Source organism: Mustela nigripes, chromosome 9, assembly GCF_022355385.1.
Source record: "Mustela nigripes isolate SB6536 chromosome 9, MUSNIG.SB6536, whole genome shotgun sequence".
In the NCBI taxonomy this organism is placed as follows: Eukaryota; Metazoa; Chordata; class Mammalia; order Carnivora; family Mustelidae; genus Mustela; species Mustela nigripes.
In genome coordinates this window covers 35,765,085-35,787,420 of record NC_081565.1, presented here as the reverse complement: position 1 = coordinate 35,787,420, position 22,336 = coordinate 35,765,085, and the positions used below count along the sequence as shown (strand labels likewise).

Here is a 22,336-nt window from a genome sequence, read left to right as displayed (position 1 = left end):
CTTTCATACTGATCCAAAACCTGACAGCCCATTAGCTCCTGATCAGCAAATGTCAGTAACTAAATTGGTGGTCAGAATTGCTGTAATTCTGGTCAAAGGCTCAAGCTTGTAGTTGATTAGTCTGTGCTACCCCGTCAAAGATAAAATGGACCAGATTTTCCTTACTTCGTTAGGTCTTTCGAGAAATTGGCAGTAGCCCTAGAGGGTAAATTGGCAGAGCCATTTGCCAATATGTATGAGAAGTCTTAAAATGTGCTTACTCTTGGGGTGCCTGGGTGGCTCAGGTCGTGATCCCAGGGTCTTGGGATCAAGCCCCGCATTGTGCTCTCTCCTCGGCAGGGAGCCTGCTTCCCTTCCTCTCTCTCTCTGTGTGCCTCTCTATTTGTGATCTCTGTCTGTCAAATAAATAAATAAATAAATATCTTTTTTTTTTTTTTAAGTGCTTACTCTTATCACCTAGAAGTTCCATTTTTAGGAATGCACCCTAAAGAAATAGATGTGAACAAAAATATGTATATCAAAAAAATATATATATATACATATATATATATATATGTATACCAGAATGGGTGGTACAGTGTTGTTTGTAACCTTATAAAAATTGGAAGCCTTCTAAATGTCCAGTGGTAGAGAATTGGCTAGGAAAATTATGGTACAGCTATTTGAAGAAATATGAAAGCATTACAAATGTAAAAAGCCTATCAATATGGAAAAACATGCAGAGTATATTGCCAAGACCAAAAAAAACAGGCTAACAAAGCTGTTTGTACAATATGATCCCATTTAGGTATAGCATATATAGGACTGGAAGGATAAGCAATTAAGAGGTAGTTGTGGTTGTTATCTCTGGGTGATGGGATTGAAGTTAATGCACTCTACAAATATTTTTTAAGCATCTAATCTGTGTCAGGCACTGGGTCGCTGAGGTTAAAGAGGTGAATGGGACAAATAAGATGATTTTTTAAAATTCTTTTTTTTTTTTTTAAGATTTTATTTATTTACTTGACAGACAGAGTAGGCAGAGAGGCAGGCAGAGAGGAAGGGAAGCAGGCTCCCCGCTGAGCAGAGAGCCCGATGTGGGGCTCGATCCCAGGACCCTGAGATCATGACCTGAGCCGAAGGCAGAGGCCCTAACCCACTGAGCCACCCAGGAGCCCCCAAAATTCTCTTAATGTTTTTCTCCTTTTTGTAAGTTTTCTGCTGGAGCATGCAAGCATTACATTTTATTTATTTATTTATTTATTTATTTATTTATTTATTAAGATTTTATTTATTTATTTGACAGAGCACAGGTAGGGGGAGCAGCTGGCAGAGGGAGAGGGAGAAGCAGGGGAGCCTGATGCAGGGCTTGATCCCAGGACGCTGTGATCATGACCTAAGGCAAAGGCAGATGCTTAAATGACTGAGCCACCCAGGTGCCCTGCATGCATTACTTTTTTTTTTTTTTTAAGATTTTATTCATCTATTTGACAGACATAGATCACAAGCAGGCAGAGAGGTGGAAGCAGGCTCCCTGCTGAGCAGAGAGCCCAACGCGGGGCTCAATCCCAGGACCCTGAGACCATGACCTGAGCCGAAGGCAGAGGCCCAACCTACTGAGCCACCCAGGCACCCCCATGCATTACTTTTTAACCGGAAAAAAAAATACTATTAAAAACCAAAATGTTAAGAAACTTTCAGACCCTGCATTCCTCCCACTGTGGAACCCTAGGAATTTGGAACTCAAGACAAAAACCAGAGTACTGTTAGGGTTTTGAGGTCCCCTCTAGCTCACTGACATTCTAAGAATTCTAAGGAGAAATGCAGGACTTAGATCAGGGAAAAACAACTTGAAGGGTTGAATGGCGGAAAGAGAAAGTTTGGGTCAGACTGTACCTTGGACTCAAGGAAACTGATGATACCATATAGGTGAAGACTAGTTACACACTCTTCAGTGAATGTGGGGCAGTCCATGCTAGGAGTTCATGGCAAGATGGGACAGATAATCCCACAGTAATCTTTTTTTTTTTTTAAGATTTTATTTATTTATTTGACAGACAGAGACCACAAGTAGGCAGAGAGGCAGGCAGAGAGAGAGGAGGAAGCAGGCTTCCCACTGAGCAGAGAGCCAGATGCGGGGCTCGATCCCAGGACCCTGGGATCACGACCTGAGCCGAAGGCAGAGGCTTAACCCACTGAGCCACCCAGGTGCCCCAAGCCCACAGAAATCTATATCACTAGGAGTCTCTTCTGCAGTCCCGGGATGAGCAGAAACATGGCCCTAAATGTCTGAAGGCACAGACCCTAATGACCAAAGACTTGGCCATAAACACCACAGAGAGGCCATGCACAGGCAGGTGGTGCCCCAGTCAGTTGGTCCTGAGTACACCATGTCCCAACCTGGGAAAGTTCCCAGAGTAAGACTCTGGGAGCTTGAACCGGTTTTAGAGTTTGGCAGTCTCCCAGCTGCAAAGGCATGATCCAGGGTCAGAGTCTATACTCCCACCCAGACCAGAGACACAGTCACACACAGAAACAGAGTGCTGAAGAAAGACACAGCAGCATGAAGAATGGCATTTGGAAAATTAAAAGGCTGAAACAGAGAGAGACCTGCACATAGACACAGATCTAGGCTCTGAAACATTGACTAAAAGCAGCTGAGATGGCAGAGAGGCAGGTGGACGTAGAGTGCTGCAGAGAAGTGTACCAGGAAATCTTGACAGAGACCAAAAAAGAAAACGATGGAAATATGAAGAACATTTGTAAAGAGGGAAAATGAAGTAAAGCTGGGATGGGTCTTGGAGAAAGATCTCCACACATACAGACTCCAGACCCCAGTAAGCATGGTGCTTCTGTCTACTGTGGCTGCCCATGACCTCTTCCACCTCAACTAGACTTGTCATTACTACATTCTGTCTTGTCCAAGTCCATCCAATTCGGTATCACTAGCATGTACCCTCCATGTGGGTAGACACTGGTCTAACCAAGGTGCTGACATCACAGCCAACCCAGACAATAAGCTGACCTTCCACATTGCACACTGGGTCAGATTTCCATGGATGGCTCTTAATTTGGCTCCAGAAATAGCAACCTGGATTGTTAGGCTGCCTCCCTCCTTGGAGGACAGCAACTGCTCAGCTCTGTGCAAGTTTTGGTATACACTGCGACAGTTAATCTGACAAGGCAGATAATTTGGGGTGCTGTAAAAATGTGACCTCATGCTCTTGGAACAGTTGTGGTTTGGCAAACATAAGTCATCCGACAATGAACTCCCTGAGGGCAGGGAAGCCATCTTAGTTGATTTGGTTTTCCTCAAGTCCTGGCAAGGTGATCTGCAGAGAGAAAAATGCTCCATAATGGTTGGTGAATAAAAGACTTAATCAAATACTGGACCCTGCCCTTATGGAACTCAATGCTATTAGAGCAGATAAAATGTCATAAATCACCTAATATAAGTTGGATGGTGGGCAAGGTTATTAGTAAGGGTAGGCAAAGAACTGTAGTGGTTCAGTGGCACCAGAAATCTCTTCCTGTGGAAGAGAGTGGAGGAGGTGGCCTTTGAGCTAAGTCTTGAATCATAGGAGGGACTTAGACAGAAGAGACAGTAAAACTATTTTACAGGGTAGTGGGTACAGAAGTACTGATTCCTGACAGTGGAAGCTGGCTGGGCCTCTGCTGTGCCAGTCATGACCTCTTTATTATTATTATTATTAAAGATTTTATTTATTCATTTGCAGAGAGATCACAAGTAGTCAGAGGCAGGTGGAGAGAGGGGGAAGCAGGCTCCCTGCTGAGTATAGAGTTCGATGCATGGCTCAATCCCAGGACCCTGAGCTGAAGGCAGAGGGTTAACCCACTGAGCCACCCAGGCACCCCTATTTTTTTTTTTTTTAGATTTTATTTATTTATTTGACAGAGAGAAATCACAAGTAGATGGAGAGGCAGGCAGAGAGAGAGAGGGAAGCAGGCTCTCCGCTGAGCAGAGAGCCCGATGCGGGACTCGATCCCAGGACTCTGAGATCATGACCCGAGCCGAAGGCAGCGGCTTAACCCACTGAGCCACCCAGGCGCCCCGGCACCCCTATTTTTTAAAAAAATATTTTATTTATTTATTTGACAGACAGAGATCACAGCAGGCAGAGAAGCAGGCAGAGAGAGGAAGGGAAGCAGGCTCCCCACCAAGCAGAGAGCCCAATGCGGGGCTTGATCCCTGGACCCTAAGACCATGACCTCAGCTGAAGGCAGAGGCTTTAACCCACTGAGCCAGCCAGGCGCCCCTATTTTTTTTTTTAAGATTTTATTTATTTATTTGACAGAGAGAGATCACAAGTAGGCAGAGAGGCAGGCAGAGAGAGAGAGGAGGAAGCAGGCTCCCTGCCGAGCAGAGAGCCCAGTGTGGGACCTGATCCCAGGACCCTGAGATCATGACCTGAGCTGAAGGCAGAGGCTTTAACCCACTGAACCACCCAGGCACCCTAGGCATTACCTTTTTAGATAAGAGATTAGTAGAGACCCCAGAGAAGAGGGAGGTAGAAGGAGCGCCCTGAATCTAGGAACTAGTTCTTAACAGGATTAGAAATATTTCAACATGTTTCTCTAATGCATACAATCATACTGGCACATATCTATTGAATTTAGCCCCAGATAAGAACTTCCTGAGATGGCCTTAATCTCGTTTGGTTTGTTGAAGCTGTGGGGACCTTACTAGAATGTGAGCTACAGAACAGTAGAGGTGGGTTCTCTAGTTCAGTGCTGCATCCCTAGGGGAGGCTCAATGTTTCTCAAATGAACAGGCATACTGGGAACCCCAAGTCCATTCTTAGGGTCCTTTCAGTCTTCATCTCCTTGTACCTGCTCTCCCCCTCCAATCCATGCTCCACACCAGCATTCAACACAACCTAATATGAGAATTGGATTCTGTCATTCTCCTGCACAAGATACTTGATGCCTTTCCTTTGCACAAAATACCATTCTTCCCATTGTTTTTAGCAATTGAATCGCTACTTCTCCAAAAGCCATATCAGATTTTGCCTACTTCTGTATTTCTTTCTAAGGCAGAATTAATCTCTCTCCACTGAATATTGTGCCCTCATTCACTAGACAGTGAGCTCCTTTTAGGGCAGGGATTGTGTCTTATTCATTTCTGTACATTTAGTCCATAGCCCAGTGCTAGACATAGTAGATGCTAAATAAATTTTGTTAAATATAAGAGTGAATGGTATTCCCAGCAGTGAGAACTAGATGAACAAAGGTGGTCAGAGGTCGGGGGGGAAAATGAATGTTTTAATTTGGCTGGAGTATGAGGGAGAATAGTAGGAGATAAAATGGAAAGGATTCTTGGGTAAGATTTTGAAGGACTTGAAAGTCAACTAGAGGAAGAAGATGGGCAGATGGAAGCTAATGAAGGTTTTTGAACAGATGTATAATATGATGAAAAATCAATTTATTGTAAAGTCATCACAGTCCCTCTTCTACATATACTCAGTTTTGCATTTAAAGATTTTTTATTTACTTATTTGACAGAGACACACTAAGAGAGGGAACACAAGCAGAGCGAGTGGGAGAGGGAGAAGTGGGTTTCCCACTGAGCAGGGAGCCTGATGGGGGGCTCCATGTGGGGCTCAATCCCAGGACCCTGGGATCATGACCTGAGAAGAAGGCAGACATTTAAGGACTGAGTCACCCAGGTGCCCCACTCAGTTTTCCATTTATACTCAGATTTGCCTCCCACCTACCTATCTGTCCTGTTCCCAGGCTTCCCCAGCAGCTTGTCCTACCCCTTTATCTGCTCCCTGGCTAGGCCAGGGATATATACATGGGCTGCTTCCCCTCTCAGCCAGAGGCTGTGGGGGCCCCAACTCCCTGTCTTTCCCCTTCTCTGCCTGGGCCTGGGAAGCAGGCCAGGGTTAGCTGAGGCTGCCTGGTGAGCAGCTGGGCGGTGCCAGGGGGAGCCTGTGTAGTGCCAGGTGGTGCCTTGGATTCCAGGCTAAGCCTGTGACCCCGATAACCTCCTGCTTGTGCACATACCTGCCCCTCGCACCACCCCCATTCAGGCTTTGGTATCGGGGAGGGGGCACAGGGCCAGGCAGACCCACAGGACTTTGGCTCCATCTCTACAAAAGGGCCCTCTGTGAGTCAGCCTGCTCCCCTCCAGGCTTGCTCCTCCCCCATCCAGCTCCTGTTTCCGATGCACGTACAGCCCGTACACACCGTGTCTGGGACACCCCACAGTCAGCCACATGGCTCCCCTGTGCCCCAGACCCTGGCTCCCTCTGTCGATCCCAGCCCCTTCTCCGGGCCCTGCCCTGCAACTGCTGCTTGCACTGCTGCTCCTGGTGCCTGCCCATGCCCAGAGCCTGTCCCGTATACAGGGGACGCCTGGGTTGGGAGGAGATTCATCTGGGGAAGATGATCAACTGGACGGGGAAAAGCTACCCAGTGAAAAGGACCCACCCGGAGACGAGGACCCACCGGGAGAGCAGGACCCATCTGGAATGAAGACTGAACCAGGAAAAGAGGACTCTCTGAAGTTAGAGGATCTGCCTACTGTTGAGGCACCCAGGGACCCCCAAGGCTCCCAGAATAATGACTACAGGCACAACAAAGGTAAGCGGTCATCGGCCCTCCAAATCTAGACTCCAGGAGGTTTGTCCTTCCCACACTAAATCCCAGCCCAGGTAGGGATTATTCAGAGAAGGAATGGAGTCTGCACTCCGACAGTAGTTTTTCCCATCCCCAGGGGATCTCATGCCACTAGACCCTTCCCCTTTCAGAGCTAGAAGGGGATGAATGGGGAGACAAAAAGCACAGAGGGAGCAAGGTGAGCAGGAAGAGATGAGAAAGAAAAAAGGGGAGGTTGGAGAGGAGAAAGATGCAGAATGTGGAAAGAGAGAAGACAGGTGGAGAGAAGTAGGAATACGAGGGAAGAGAAGAGAAAGGATGGCAGGGGTGGTTGGGAAGCAGAGGAGGAGCCAGAGGGCTTGTAGAGATCACCTTATCTTCAGTCTACAGATGAAGAAATTGAGACCTGGGAAGGGGGAATAAGAAGTAGGGGAACCTGGTATTTTGATTCAGAAACCAGGAACCTTGGGAAGGGAGTTGGAGACAAGGAGAAAGAAAAGAGGGTCTATTGATTTGGGCCTGGGGACTGAGGCCCCCCACCTACTTTACAAAGACACCGGTTGCAAACTGGTATCTCTGAGACCAGTAGGATCTTTGGTCTACCAAGCTGTGGTGTTATATTTGGTTGCAATCCGTTGTGCTTTATATCTGGCCACGTTAGGTATTTTGGTTACCTGCTATGACCCTGTAAGACATCTGAGTTGGAGAACCCCTACTAGTAAGGGGGATCCATCTCTTTCTGGCCACTGGGGAGGGACTGGGCTTGAAGATCGGCTTTTCATTCTTCTCATTGATGCAGGGGATGACCACAGTCATTGGCGCTATGGAGGTAAGACACCTACCCCCTGCACACCCAGCCTGGGCACCCTGCTCTGATCTGACCCCCCAGCCATCCGGAACTCTGATCTTGGGTGTCCCACCCATTGCATCCATGTCTGACAGTCCCCAACGCGCAGCCTGCTCCCTGTTTCTGTCCACATCCCTGATTTCTATTTCCCGCCCCATGCTTTCTCACTCCACCCCCTCCCTTTTTCTATCCCGCTTTCTTATTTCTGATCTTGTCACCAGACTGCCGGTCCACACTCTCTCACTCCAGGCGACCCGCCCTGGCCCCAGGTGTCCCCAGCCTGCGCAGGCCGCTTCCAATCGCCGGTAGATATCCGCCCAGAGCTCGCTGCATTCTGCCGGGCTCTGCAACCCCCCGAACTCCTGGGCTTTGAGCTCCCGAAACTCCCAGAACTGCGCCTGCGCAACAATGGCCACACGGGTGAGGGAAGGGTCTAGCTGCGGAGCCTCGGGGAGGAGGCGGGGAAGGTATCTGCTGTACAGGGACCGGTCCAGAGCGGCGGGCCCGCCAGGCGGGTGCTTGGGAGTTAGGCTGGCCCTTCCGGGTAGGCTGGTCCTCTCGGCTCACCTGCCTCTTCCCTCGCAGTGCAGCTGACTCTGCCGCCGGGGCTGGAGATGGCCCTGGGTCCCGGGCGGGAGTACCGGGCCCTGCAGTTGCATCTGCACTGGGGGGCTGCGGGTCGCCCGGGCTCGGAGCACACGGTTGACGGCCACCGTTTCCCAGCCGAGGTGAGCGCGCAGCGGAGAGGCGAAGGGGGGCGCTGGGCGGGGGGTCTTGCCCACTTCTACCCTGTTTCTCTCCAGATCCATGTGGTTCACCTCAGCACTGCATTTGCCAAAGTTGATGAAGCCTTGGGGCGCCCCGGGGGGGCTGGCCGTGTTGGCCGCCTTTCTGCAGGTACCAGCCCTGGACACCCCTATCCCCTGCTTCTCCACGCCCCAGGGCTCACTGTAGCTTGACCCCAGAGATCCCATCCTAGCACATTCACCCTGGCACCTGGCCGTCCTCATTCACTTATTAATTCATTCGACACGCCCTGTAAGCCAGGCGCAGAGCCACACAAAGGATTCCGAAAACCGTGGCTCCGCCTACAGCCGGTGGGGGAGGCTGATACGAAGGGCACAGAGTTAAAGAGGTGGTCAGAGAAAGCTTCACAGAGGAGGTCAAACTTGAAGCCTTCAGTAGTGGAAAAGAAAAGATGTTCCATGCAGAGCCAACAGTGTATGTGGAGTAAGAATATATCCACTCAGGGAATGGCTGTGGAACGGGGTGGGGGCGGGGGGCGGGGGGAACGCCAGGAAGAGTAATTTATTGAATACTCCGGTAACCTATAATTTCTGTTTTGTGTAATGCAGTGAAGCCTAGAGAATTATTTAGTGACATCTTTGGACCTGTATGGATCCAGGCTACATACACAGTGATTAGAAGAGGCTAGTAAAATGGGCAGATGGTGAGATACCTTCTAGGCTCTGTCACTGCCTTACTGACTCTTTAACGCCAGCCTTAACAGCACAAAGTTCAGAGAAGTGCCTCTGAGATAGCATGTCCTTGCTCCAAAGGCAAACACATGAATTATTCAGGTGAATGTAGAGGAAATGTGAATGCAAAGGTTATTATGGTTTTCTGTGGGGAGACCATGAGTGTGTATGTGGAGGTAGGATCAGTGAGACTGGAAAAGATAGTTAGGACCCAGGTCACTGGAGGCTTCCTATCCTAGGAAAGTGACCCACCTTCTCCTCCAACTTACCATTGAAAATCAGTCCACCAAGCAGGTTAAATTCGTTTGCAAATAAAAGTAAATCCACTGAGTAGTAATACACAAGACTTTGTGTTCTCCCAGCATTCTCAGAGTATGGGAAGCCCACCTCACCTTCAGGCCTCCAGCCGCGACCTTGGATACCTGTAAAATCCTGTCTTGAACTGTCATTTCCCAGGAGGGTCCAGAAGAAAACAGTGCCTATGAGCAGTTGCTGTCACATTTGGAAGAAATTACTGAGGAAGGTCAGTTTGTTAGTTTGGCCACTACCCTCAATACTCTTGTTCATAAAGAACTGTCCTTGGGGAGCCTTAGGTGTGAGGATGGAGATGGGCTGGCTCCCACAGGCAGGGAACCAACGTGTGAACTGACTGAGCTTGACAATAATTACAAAGCTGAGCAGAGGCCTACAGGCTTTATGGCTAAAAACCAAAATAAACAGACAAAAAACTCACCCCCCCAAAACTCCACAAAACCCCAAATCAAAACAAAAACCAAAAGAAGACACAAAACAAGCCCCCTCCCAACAAAAGCATTTGGAACTTCAGAGGCTGAGTCCAGAGAGCTAAAATTTTTCTGAAAATTCTCTATTTCTCCTCCATAAGCATCAAATATTTTAAAGTTGTACTTTTGTTGAAAATCTTTGCCTTCTCAGTCACTCTCAGTTATTTTATTTTATTTTTTTAGAAGATTTTATTTATTTATTTGACAGAGAGAGAGAGAGATCCCAAGCAGGCAGAGAGGCAGGCAGAGAGAGAGAGAGAGGGAGAGAGAGGCAGAAGCAGGGCTCCTTGCTGAGCAGAGAGCCCAATGTGGGGCTCGATTCCAGGACCCTGAGATCATGACCTGGGCTGAAGGCAGAGGCTTAACCCACTGAGCCACCCAGGTGCCTCTCACTCTAAGTAATTTTAAGCCTCACTTCTGGAACTTACATTTTACCAAACTAGAGGGAACTGTGCTTTTTTGAGTTTTGTGTCTGTTTTTTATGGTTTCAAATATTTATATTTACAAGTTACTCTGCTCACTCCCTCCCCCCACCTTTTTAAAAAATTTTATTTGACACAGAGAGAGATCATAAGTAGGCAGAGAGGCAGGCAGAGGGGGTGGTGTGGGGGGGGGGAGGTAGAAGCAGGCTCCCTGCTGAGCAGAGCACCTGATTGTGGGGGGGGGGGCGGGTTCTGACCCTGAGATCGTGTCCTGAGCCTAAAGCAGAGGCTTAACCCACTGAGCCCACCCCAGGCACCCCCTCATTTTTCCTTTTGATTCATTTTGGGTTTAAATCTGTAGTCCAGCATGTTATCATAGTATGCAGAATAAGAGTGAAGACTCAGGGAGGACTTTGGGAGCACTTCTTTCACTCTGTGAGGCCCCACAGACTTTTTACCTTATTCTGAGTTAGGTATTATGCTGAGTTATGGGAAGGGACATACTTAGTGAAGAAGTGGTCTCAGGAAGTTGCATCAGTTGGCTTCTGGGAGGTGAAACTGTATCCCTATACTCCAAAGCTTTGGAGGGAAGCAGTCCAGGTGGGATTCTGGCACAGGTCCTCTCCACAGACTCAGAGACTTGGGTCCCTGGCCTGGATGTATCTGCGCTGCTGCCCTCTGACCTCAGCCGCTACTTCCGCTATGAGGGGTCTCTAACCACACCCCCCTGCGCCCAGGGGGTCATCTGGACTGTGTTCAACCAGACAGTGAGGCTGAGTGCGAAGCAGGTGGGGCTGGGGCATGGTGGTGACACAGGGGATGTGGGGGAAAGGGGTGTAGGGATGAGATCAAGGTGCATAAAGAGATGAAGCTGCCGTATGGGGGATGAGGGGGACAGAGAGGGTGAAGCCCTGAGTGCTGGCGGTGAGTAGGCCTGTGACCATTTCATTTTCTTGTCATGAGCCTACCCCCACATCTGTCTCCTGACTTCCCTAGCTCCACACCCTCTCTGGCTCCCTGTGGGGACCCGATGACTCACGGCTACAACTGAACTTCCGAGCAACACAGCCTTTGAATGGGCGAATAATCGAGGCCTCCTTCCTCACTGAAACAGAGGGCAGCCCCAGGACTGTTGAGCCAGGTGCAGCTTTGTGGTGACCCATAGTGCCATGCCCCGTGCCCCCCCCCCCCCCCAATCCCAGATCCGTCATCCTCCCATGTGTCTTCATTTGTGCCTGTGTCTGTCACTGGCAGTCACAGACCCTGGTTCTAATGTGTCCTTTTCCTCTTCAGTCCACCTGAATTCCTGCCTTGCTGCTGGTGAGTCTGTGCCCCATCTCTGGCCCCTGACCCCTTGGCATCATTCAGCCTCAGGAGCTAGGACCACCCCTACCCCTTCTCCTTTTCTGCAGAACAGACCTCCAACCCCAATTAGATAGAGTGTCAGATCAAGGGAGAGAGGATTCCGCTGTCCCCAGGGCAAAAGTTAATTAGCATGAAGCTACAGAAATCTCCTAGCATCCTCCTTCTCAAACAACCTCTTTTACTTTGCTTTTAGGTAAGAAAAAGAGGTGCTTATATTATTCTTTCTTGTGTATCCAACCCCATTCCTTTGTGGGCCTCTTCTGGATTCTGACACTGAGGGCAGCTGGAGAACGGTGGGGGGGGGGTGAGGGGGCAGGGTGGGGGATACACTGAAGCAGGCTGAGGGAATCCTACAGACTCCTCGTCACCCTGAGGCAGCCTCTCCTCTCCCTCCAGGTGACATCCTGGCCCTGGTTTTTGGCCTCCTCTTTGCAGTCACAAGCATCGCCTTCCTTGTGCAAATGAGAAGGCAGCAAAGGTATACTTGCCCACTTCCTGACACCCCTCTTCCTCAGGCCCACTTCCCTGGATGAGTCCAGACAGTTTCATGCACATTTGAGTTTTCTGATTGGGCTTTTGTGTTGTGTAGACTCCGAAGTGGGACCAAAGGAAATGTTAGCTACCACCCAGCAGAGGTCACCGAGACTGTTGCCTAGAGGACTTGGAACTTGGAGAATGTGCAGAGAAGCCAGCCAGAAGAATCTGAGGGGGAGCTGGAGACTTTGTCCTGTCCTACCCTTTATACCACTTTCTTTTTAAGGGCCAAATGTTTTTTAAAACAAATGTTAATAAAATATATGGAAGGCAGCTCTGTTCCCCAGATGAGGAGGATGGTGTATTTATTTCCTATTGCTGCCTTTAAAAATCACCACAAACTTAATGGTAATGCAAATTTATCCTCTTAAGTTCTGGAGGTCAGAAATCCACAATGAATCTTCTGGGCCAAAATCAAGGTGTCAGTAAGGGCTGGTTCCTTCTGGGTACTTTGAGGGGAGGCTTCCTTTTTCGGGCTCTAGAAGCCCAATATTCCTTGGGTTGGTGGTCCCTTCCTCTTATTGCCCTAGCCTCTTGCTTCCATTGTCTTATCTCTTAACGACTGCCTTTGACCTTGCCTCCCTCTTATAAGAACCTTTGTGATTACACTGGGCCTACTTGGGTCACAGGATAATTTCCTAATTTCAAAATCTTTAGCTTAAACACAAAGTTCCTTTTCCCACATAAGGTAACTTTTCACAGGATCAGGGTGTGGACAGTTTGGTGGGGGGGGGTGGCATTACTGCCTAGCACATGTTTTCGGGAAGGTTGTAGAAATGACTGAGATAGAATGGCCTTGGGCACACACACAGCAGTATATGTGTCTGGGGGTAGGGCAGGCTTAGCCTCCAGGCTTAAAATCATAGTGAGGCTTTTGGGCTTTGACCCTGCTCAAGTAAAATCTGCGTAGCTTTGCTGTTTTTCCTTCAGACTGGCCGCTGTTGGAATGGCACAGGGCCGCTGACTGCAGCTCCTTTGCGGTATGGATAATAAGGGCTTGGATGTTCCCCCAGTCCAGAGGGGCTTCTCTGCTTCACTCAGCCTGTTCACAGCCCTCCTCAGGGAACCCACTGCCCCCACCCCTTGGCTCCCTTGGTAAAAGGAAGTCCTACTGTGGAGTATGGTCACTCGGGCCCTTCCACTCCTCTGCTCCCCTTGGGCATCCTCTCAGCCTTTCTACTTTGGAAAACTACCACCACCATTGCTAACATCAAAGAAAGGCTTAAAGGGCCCCGTGATGCAGGTAACATCCATTTTATTGTGTTGGGGCGGCGACGGCAGCCCAGCTGGGGGCAGAGCAACCCTCACAGGTTGTTGAGTTCCAGCAGGGTCTGATCCAGAGTCTGGTGTATCTCCACGTTCTCTTCCTTGGCACTGGCCAAGGTCTCTGTGAGGGGAAGCAGCATGTGAGGAGGGGCAGGGAGACATGAGGGGAGATGGGGGATGAGGCCGACTTGGAATGGGATGAAGGCACAGGAAGACATAAGCATGAAGGAATCTGAGGATCCCGTGCCACGGGCAAATGGACGGATTGACCAAGAGAGAGACAGATGCCTCACTCAAGGCTTCGGGGTCGTGGGGGTGGGATGGGGAGGCCTGAGTCATAAACTACTTTACCTCCTTCTCTAGAGGGTTTACCAGAGTTGGAATCAGAAGAGAAGACAAAGACTGAGCCAGAAAGGGGAAGGCCAGACAGACAGGCTTGAGGCAGAAACCAGACCTGCAGTGAAAGCCCCATGTTGGGATGCAGGGTTTTCCCAATGGTCACCCCAGACCTTCACCACCTTCTGGCCCGTCCTTGGCACCTCCCCACCCATCTCCTCTCCAGTCCTTCCTTCATCCTGGAACCGCAGTGGCGTGCTCGGCACTAGTGACAGGGCTAGGTCGGCATAAGAGCGTGTCTCTCAGAGGCAGCAGAGGGCTCACAGTGACTGACGGGATGATTTGTGCCAACGTGCAGCAGTTAGACAGTGACAGAGCGAGAGTGCCATGTGAAGGGGGTTCTGTGTGGGCCACAGTGTTCTGTGGGTGAGCTCAGTGTGGGGGTGGGGCTCACAAGATTGGGGGTGTCTATAAGAGCCAGGGTCTCTGAGGGCGTGAGGAAGTGCTCTCTGGAGGGCAGGAAAACAGCATGGAGACCAAGTTGAGTTTATTAAGCAGCAGAAAGAGGCAGAGGCTGGGTGGAGTGGGTGGATAGAAGGACGAAGCAAGTGCCAAGGTGGGCGGCAGGTGTGGCGGGGGCTCTCTGAGGCGGCGCCCAGCCTGGCTGTGTGATGCTGACCATTTTGCTCCTCCTGCCTGCCTCCTCCCCACAGAGAATGGAAAGAGGAGAGAGAAGGGGCTGAGGGGGCCACACTGGCGTGGGGCTCAGAGGGAGGTGATGTCGTTGAGTGCGTTGTCCAGTTCCTCGCTGATGGCCTTGTACTTCATCTTCTGTGCATAGACCTCGTCTGGGGGTGGGGGTGGGGGTCCAGGGGAAGGGAGCCAGATGGGAGTGTGGGGAGAGGGAATGAAGGGAAAGAGGAAAGGAAGGAGAGAGGGTAATGGAAAGAGAGAACAAGAATCAGAGAGAGGTGGACAAAGATGGAGTAGGAGAAATAGGCCAGAGAACAGGCTGGACAGCCCTGAGGGCTCCCTCTTCCCCTCTCTGTACCCGTTTCTTTTTTCTCTGGAGGCCCAATCAGTCCTTCCCCTTGGAGCTCCTACCTCCCTCAGGGACATGGGGGCACAGTGCTTTGAATGAGTAGCAGTGCTTGCTTCAAGGGGAGGGTGCTAGGGCCAGAAAGGACAAAGGTCCTAAAGTTGGAGATAAAATTGAGGCTTGCCTGAGAAGGCTAGAAGCACGAGAAGTGGGAATTACGAAAGTGAAAGGGTTATCGTAGAATAAAAAGAAAATACAGTTTAGGTACAACATTCTTGCTACTACTGAGAAACAGCCACAGACAGCAAATACCTGGATGTTCATTTTCATCAAATCTAGCTTAAAATAGTATTTTCCATTAATGTCATGAAAACTTAGATATTAAACCAAATCTCTCTATTTTTAATAAAGAGAGCTTTGTGATATAGTGCTATTATGTTGCACTTGGGGACAAATTGTCTAGGTCAGTGCTACTCAAAGTGTGGTCTGAGGACCAGCAGCATTGACCCTACTCAAGTTCGAGAAGCACTGGAGTGGGCACACTGCACCCAGGTGCAGCTACTTGAATGGTGGGCACAGCCTTGGGAGCTGGTGGAGTCCTAGGTGGTCCAACACCAATTTATCTGGGACATGTAATAAGGGACAGATCGACTTAAAAAGGTTTGGGAATTAGGGGAATATCCCTTTACCTTCCAGGTCATCGATGGTCTTCTCCAATTTTGCCACAGACCTCTCGGCAAACTCTGCTCGGGTCTCAGCCTGGGAGTAAAGGTAAGAAGAAGGGGGAATGATAAAAATTAGACCCTCCCAGGTACTTTCACTTAAGTCAACCTCCTCTTCCATCCCTATTCCTAAAGTCCCTCCCACAGGCAGTCTCTGACGGGGATGGGGGCTCGAGGGAAGAACGGGGATGGGAAAGTCTCACCTCTTTTAGCTTCTCCTCCAGCAGTTTGATCTCCTCTTCATATTTATCTTCTTTGGTGGAATACTTTTAGGGACATACACATGCCATCAGGAGGTCGCCTCCACAACTCCTTCACTCCACTGAGCCCACAGGCTACTCCTGATCTTGTCTCCAGGGAACACCCAGCCCCTCCCTGCCTGAGCGTTCCTCCTCCCTCCCCTGCAGGACCCCATCCTCACTGCCCATCTACCCCCTTCTACCTTGTCCGCTTGGGCTTCCAGGGATTTCAAGTTGTTGGTAACAATTTTCAGCTCCTCCTCTAGGTCCCCACATTTACTGCAGGGGGTGTGTGGTGGGGGGGTGTGAGGGCACAGTGTGGGAGATAGTGGAGACCGCACAGTGAAGAAGGGGTGGAAGAGAGAAGAGAAGAGCAAAGTTGTGAGAGTGACAGCAGGCAGAGTTTGGAAGCCCCAGGCCCTTCCCAACCCCCAGCAGGTGAGAGAGCAGCCTGAGACTTGGGGGGGAAGGTGAGCTGAGAGAAGGCACCACTGCCCAGAAAGGTCCAGAGAGGTCACTACCTCCTCTTCTGAGGCCATCAGGGACTTGAGGGCCTGGTCCATGGTTCGGAGTTCCTCCTCCAGCTGCCTGGCGCGGCTGGGGGCAGCAGTTAGGGGTCAGAAGACAGGACCTGTCCCTATCGCCCCAAGCCTGGGAAACTGCCTCCCATGGTCCAGAGTACCCCAGAGCCACGGACCAGGCCAAGTTTCACTTGTTGCCCAGGGTCTCCTTACCTCTCAGCCACCTCTGCTCTCTCTTCTGAGCGCTCCAGCTCTCCTTCCAGGATCACCAGCTTCCTGGCCACCTGCGGGGAGAGGGACAGAAGGCACACACCTCTGGTGAGTGGCTGGGAACATCTGTGGTTTGGGAGGGAGACAAGTGGGGCAAGGCTGTCACCTCCTCGTATTTGCGGTCGGAATCCTCAGCGATGTGCTTGGCCTCCTTCAGCTGCATCTCCTGCAGCTCCATCTTCTCCTCATCCTTCATGGCTCGGTTTTCGATGACCTTCATTCCTCTGAGGCGCAGGGTGTGGGGTGGAAGTGGGGTCAGGACCAGCAGAGACAGGCTGCCAGCCTCTGCCTGGCCCACCCTCTGGGAGGCCCCCTGCCCACCTCTCGCTCTCGTCAGCTGCCTTCTCAGCCTCCTCCAGCTTCTGCAGGGCTGTGGCCAGGCGCTCCTGCGCTCTGTCCAACTCCTCCTCTACCAGCTGAATGCGGCGGTTCAGGGAGGCCACATCTGCCTCGGCCTGTGGGTCAAAGGCCAGAGGTCAGGGGGCTTTTTTTCTTTTTTGCCTTGGATGAGGATCAGAGAGGTTCCAGAGGATGGTAAGATTCTTGTCAGAAAGAATCTGTTTCCTGGCTTCCAGACTTTCAGTCTATTTTTTTTCCTCCCTGCTAACCAACCATCTTTTATCCAGATTCTCTACTCCAGCCCCAAACATGCATTCCTTAACAAGCTCCACTCCTCTGCTTCAGGGACTCTTCTAACACTGTGCATAGTTTCCTGATGGTTATCTGCAGGCCTTTCTGTACCCACTGAAAGAGCTTCAAGCTCAGACCAGGTCTGAGCCCTCCTGACTCCTCCACAACAAAGCCTGGCCCAAGGGGGTGGGGAAAATCGAGCCAACCAGACAGAGCCGCTGCTAAAAACAGCCAATCACAGAGTCAAGCTTAGTGATGTCACCAGCTGCCAGTCAGACTCCCAGTGAGGGGCTTGGTGCCTAGCCAGGCCTAGGGGAGACATCCGTGGCTCTAACAAGGGGCTTCTGAACAGGCCCCTCCCCCTCCCCGCCCCGCCAGGAGGCACCTGGAGGCGGTGCTAGGGCAGTGTGAGTGACACATGTGTAGCCCCAGATCTGCAGTAGAAGAAGAACCACGGAGGTTTTGGGAATGGTCCACGGACAATGATGATACCTTATGAAAATAAGAAGGCAGAGCAAGAAGGGCCTCCAATAAAGGAAAATGAGAGAAGCACTGCAGTTTGGTGTTAAGAGCAGGGGCTCTGAGTCAGCTACAGCTCACTCACTCTACACTTATGTGACCTTGGGCAATTTATTTAGTCCCTCCAGGCCTCAGATTCCTCCTTTTTAAATTTTAAATCTGAGTTGACACAAGCAGTTCCTCTTCTGTAGGTGGTTCTGAGGTAATGCAGGTCTTCTTATAATCAAGACCACGTGGAAGGGCTTGTAAAACCAAACAGGCTTTCTAGCTCCACGCTAGGTGCACTGAAATGAGATTTCCAGGGCAGGAGCTTGGAAATCTCACCCCCCCCCTTTCTTTTTTTTTAAGCTTCCAAGTGATTTTGATGATAAGCCAAGTTTGGGAAATTGTAAAACAGTATGTGGAAAGCACTTGGGCACACTATCTGCAGAGTCTGCACTCCATAAATGTTAGGTTATCCTTGTGTCTCCCTCAGAGACAAAGACCTTGAGATTTAAGATTGGAAAGGAGAAAGGACCAGTGTAGGGGAAGAAGTGAAAGAGGGAAGGGGTGGGTGGCAGCCCTGGGGGCAGAGCAGGTAGAAAGTAGGTCCTGGGTGGTATGGAACAACAGGGGAAACTCAGCACCATATAAAGTCATGGCTTGTCCTCCAGGTGCTTGAGGCCACCTAGAGTGACAAAAGCTCATCATGGGCAGAGGACCAGATGACTCAGTGTGGAAGGATTCTGGGGACAGCAGTGGGGATTGGGAAGAATGACTCTGGGGGACCTTAGGGGTCTACTCTAGAGAAAGATGAGACTCTATAAAAGGAAAACTCTCTTTGTGATAGTGGGATGACAAATGACTCTGAAAAGTCTGGGAAGTCCTGGGGTCCTCATCACAGGGCTGAAAATTACCATTTTCTACTTCTCAACCTCTTCCCAGTTTATAGATGCTGCTCTCCAACCACAGGACAGGCACTACTGTCCCCACTGGATAAATGTGAAGAGAGAAGGGAGAAACTGAGGCATTGTGTAAGTGAAGTGCTGTGTTCAAGGTCATACAGTAAGTCCAGGCAGTGTTTGCTACTGACTCCTGGCGCTGCTGCCCTGCATCCCCGGCTCTGTCCCTGTCCTCCCCCCTCCCCTCCAGCCTCCACCCAGCTCCTTGGGTTTCCAGTCCTGCCTCCAGCTGCACTGGGCCTTAGTTATTTATAGAGCGTCAGACACACAGGGCTGCCTTTGCGAGCAGCTGCAGGTCAGTTCCCTCCCAAGTGCCAGGGCTGGTGGAGAACCAAAACCAAGCCTGGAGGTCAGAGAAACCAACCTTGGCGGGGAGGTGTTGGGGAACATGGATAATGGTCAACATAAACAGTAATGTCACCTCAGATCTCAAATGTTCAGACCTACTTTTGTCAATCCTACCATACCTCCAATCATAGACTCATTTTAATCCTGGATGGAAGGCAAGTGGGGAAACTGAGGCAGAGAATAGTACAAGTATCATAACCAAAGTCATTTGGATGGTCATTTGGTCATTCTTCAACCTCAAGGTGGGGGCTGGGAATGGCAGAAGGTAGAGAAGTCTGGTTAGGGGGATGTAGGGTGGACAGAGAAATATCAGAGTGAACAGGACTTGGTAAGGTGGCTGCCTTGGCATTTGTGGCCCTGTCCTTCTGTCCTGTGGCCTGGCATGGTCTCAAGGCTGACAGCTTAATGAGGGTAAATGAGGGGCCATTAGAACCTGAGCTGGGCCCCAGTGCACAGCAGGGCTGCTGGAGCCAGAGGTCAAGGCCAGGGAATTTCTAATGGCCCCCCAGGGGTGTAACTCAAGTCAGGCCCCATCTCTGGATTCCTCTCCCTCCTCCTACTCAGTAGAACCTACACCCACACCCCACACCCTGCAAATGGAGCTACAACCTCTTCTCCACTTTCAGCTAGAGGATTAATTGAGGTAGATGGTAAATTCTTGTACCACCCCCACCCCCCCACGATGACTAACTGCTTGATCACTGTGCGTTCTAAGAGCTGGAACCAAATGGACTTACAAGGCTGCGTCTTCTGGGGGAAATGGTGTGTGGTTTTGATTTAACCACTGCCTTAGATTAATTGTGCAACCTTGCCTTGGCCTGGGTTTCTGAGAGGAAACTATTTCTGTCCTGGTGCTGGGGATGTCCAGGTCCCCTTCTCCCTTCATTCCTGTATCTGGGACCCCTCCCAGTGCACTCTCCCACCATACCCCAGGTACACACTCACATCTGTAGCCTTCTTCTCAGCCTGTTCCAGTTTCTCCTGGGCGTCCTTCACTGACTCAGAATACTTTTCCACCTCATCCTCTGTCCCCTTCAGCTTCTTCTGGAGGGCCTGCTGCTCCTCCTCCAGCTGGGAGGGAGAGGCCTTGGTTAGTTAGGCCGGAGCCCCAGGAAGGAGGCCTGGCTGTGGGTGAGGGGGCTACTAAAAGGTACTTAGAGGCTGTCAGGTAGGAAGCAGGAGAGCAGAGGAAGGACAGTGCAGCCAGGGGTGTTAAGAGGGATCTGGTGGAGCTAGAGATAAAGCTTCCAGCCCCAAGAACCTGGGCCCATCATTGCTCTGCAGGGGCAGGTGTGGAAATTGGGAGACTGCAGCTGCCCAGGTATGGTGGGTGAGATTAAGTGTGGCTTTGGCTGGGTTCCTGATGGACGGGAAAGCCTGCGATCGCAGGCCTCAGGCTAGGGGGCACAGGGCAGGGCCTACCCCTCCCTCATTAGGGAGGAGGGCGCTGCGCTGGGTCCGGGGCCCCCACCTGCTTGCAGCGGTCCTCAGCCTGCTTTTTGTCGGCCTCGGCCTGCTCGGCACGGTCGATGGCATTCTCCTTGTCCAGCTTTAGCATCTGCATCTTCTTCTTGATCGCGTCCATGGCTGCGGTGGGGGGCGGGCCGGCCGGCGGGCAGTGTAGACTGGACGAACTGGGCTGGCTGCGCGGACTGGGCGCACGGGTGGCGGGCGAGGAAGACCAAGCGGGACTGGGATGTCCCAGCCGCGCGGGCGCCTAAAAGGCTGGGAGGGGCCGGGCGGAGCCGGGGCCCGGGACCCTCCCCCACCGCGGCCCAAACCTTGTAGGGGCAGAAGCTCAGCCGGGTGGGGGAGCGCCGCTGCCCCCTGCGCCCACCCCACTCGGGACCGCCCTCCTCGAGGCTCCTCCCCTCCCCCCACCCCCCAGCCGTCTGAAGGTAAAGTAGCTGGTACGTCTGCTGGAAAAACTCTGGTCTTGCGGAAGGGAGGGGGACCCTCGGGCTGGGGGCTCTAAAGTTCCTCTGAGTGACAGCCGGGCCCAGTAACAGCTGCGGTTGGGGCCCCTGGGGCTATTTCGGGGCGTGAGCTCACGGCAGCTGCGCGGGCGCAGGGACCCGTGTGCCCCCCTCAGCTGCAGCAGTCGCTGCCCTTAATTTAGAAGTTTCCTGTAAATCCCCCTGGATTAAATGTCTCTTGGGAGGCGGGGCTCCTCCGTGGTTCGAGTACCTCAGTTTACCCCGAGTCCCAGACTCTGGGTCAGCGTTACTGACGTGGTATTGACAGCGGTGAGTCTCACCAGGGACCTGGGGAAGCTGAGGCAGGAAGGGAGCCCAGGGTCGCGAGCCAGTGAGGAACGAGGCCGGGCCTGCTGCCCCCGAGGGCGGGCCTGACCTCTCTTCCCTTCGCTTCCCCTTCCAGCCCCTGCCCCTGAGGCAGCGCCCCTCCTACGGTGGCGGAACGGCTAGGTACCCAGCTCCGCGCCCCGCTCGCCCCGCCCCCCACGTGCCCCGCATATTTTCCGCGTGGCTCCCGCCGGGCCCGACCCGGCGCGCTCCCCGCCCCCACCCCTGGGACGCGGCCCTTCCGTCCCCTTTCCCTCCCCCTGCCGGCTTTCCAATCGCCGCCGCTGCCCCGCGCGCCCTGCCTCCCTTCCTTCTCCTTGCGGACTCTCTTGTCTCTTGCTGGCCAACTTTACGCCAAAATTTCTTTTCTGCCCTTTTTTGGGCTGTTTCCCCGTGGGGAGGCGGGGCCGGGCTGAGGCGGGGAAGGCGGGGGTCGAGGGGAAGAGTTCCTGAGCTCCCGGCGTCGGGAGTCGGGGGCGGGATGCCTCCTCTGGCTGAGGCCGCCGCAGCGGGAGCCGCTCCCGCGTCGGGAAGCGTGAGCCCCGGGGTGCGGGGCTGTTTGTTTTCGTGCTTCCTCGGGCGGGGTTGGGGGGAGAGGAAATGGAGAGCCGCTTCGGAGGAGGGGGAAGGGGAGTCCCGGCGGAGGAAACTGGGAGGGAGCGGTTCTCCTCGCTCCCCTGAGGCCGAGTGCGTTGGCGGGGGCGGGAGGGGGGGCGGCTGGCTTTTGCTCGTGGGGGCGGGAGCCGTGGGAACCGAGGGCCCCGGGCCCGGGCCGCTGGGGACGGGGTGCGGAAATGTATTTAGATCTGCTCAGCTGCTGATATGCTACGCGTGGAACAAATCTGACCTCGCAGCGTTCATTGCGACCATCTCCCTGTTTTTCCCCAAACTCGTGGAAGACACCTCCACCCTCCCCAGTAGCCAGTGCTAAACCCGGGGGGTTACCGATCGCTCCCCTGTCCCTCACTTTCCACAGCCACTTAATCCTGTGGATTCTACTTCCTACACATGATGTCTCTGGGGTTGTCTAGGGCAGCTCCTTACAGTACCCCCTGCCTGTGTCTGCTGTGGTCTTCCTCCTGGGTCCCCAATTCATATGTTCTTTCAACAGAACCTTGACATTGTTACCAAAAGTCTTTTTTTTTTTTTTTTTTTTTTTTTTTACCAAAAGTCT

General features: G+C 51.9%; 2 protein-coding genes across 5 annotated transcripts; one reads left to right on the top strand and one right to left on the bottom strand.

The window, feature by feature from the left end:
- The first annotated feature begins 6,027 nt into the window (after positions 1 to 6,027).
- Positions 6,028 to 12,316, top strand: CA9 (carbonic anhydrase 9). Its single transcript, XM_059411392.1, is given in 12 exon segments — positions 6,028 to 6,585; positions 7,400 to 7,429; positions 7,697 to 7,867; positions 8,033 to 8,175; positions 8,251 to 8,307; positions 8,309 to 8,344; positions 9,382 to 9,448; positions 10,760 to 10,917; positions 11,126 to 11,270; positions 11,423 to 11,449; positions 11,891 to 11,972; positions 12,084 to 12,316. Coding segments are annotated over 12 exon segments (1,350 nt in total). The 5' UTR covers positions 6,028 to 6,218; the 3' UTR covers positions 12,151 to 12,316.
- A 950-nt stretch (positions 12,317 to 13,266) lies between these two features.
- Positions 13,267 to 20,726, bottom strand: TPM2 (tropomyosin 2). Of its 4 annotated transcripts, none has more exons than XM_059411389.1 (9): positions 20,331 to 20,715; positions 19,805 to 19,930; positions 16,743 to 16,876; positions 16,528 to 16,645; positions 16,365 to 16,435; positions 15,834 to 15,909; positions 15,595 to 15,657; positions 15,359 to 15,428; positions 13,267 to 13,415 (listed from the first exon to the last, which is right to left on the bottom strand). In XM_059411389.1, the coding sequence occupies exons 1-9, from the start codon at positions 20,442 to 20,444 to the stop codon at positions 13,333 to 13,335; spliced, it is 855 nt and encodes a 284-aa protein (XP_059267372.1). In that variant the 5' UTR covers positions 20,445 to 20,715; the 3' UTR covers positions 13,267 to 13,332. The 4 variants fall into 4 exon arrangements, with proteins under 4 accessions (XP_059267372.1, XP_059267370.1, XP_059267374.1 ...); XM_059411387.1 differs by lacking the exon at positions 15,834 to 15,909 and adding an exon at positions 16,152 to 16,227 and having other exon boundaries at positions 20,331 to 20,711; XM_059411391.1 differs by lacking the exon at positions 13,267 to 13,415 and adding an exon at positions 14,161 to 14,478 and having other exon boundaries at positions 20,331 to 20,726.
- Between the last annotated feature and the right edge of the window lie 1,610 nt (positions 20,727 to 22,336).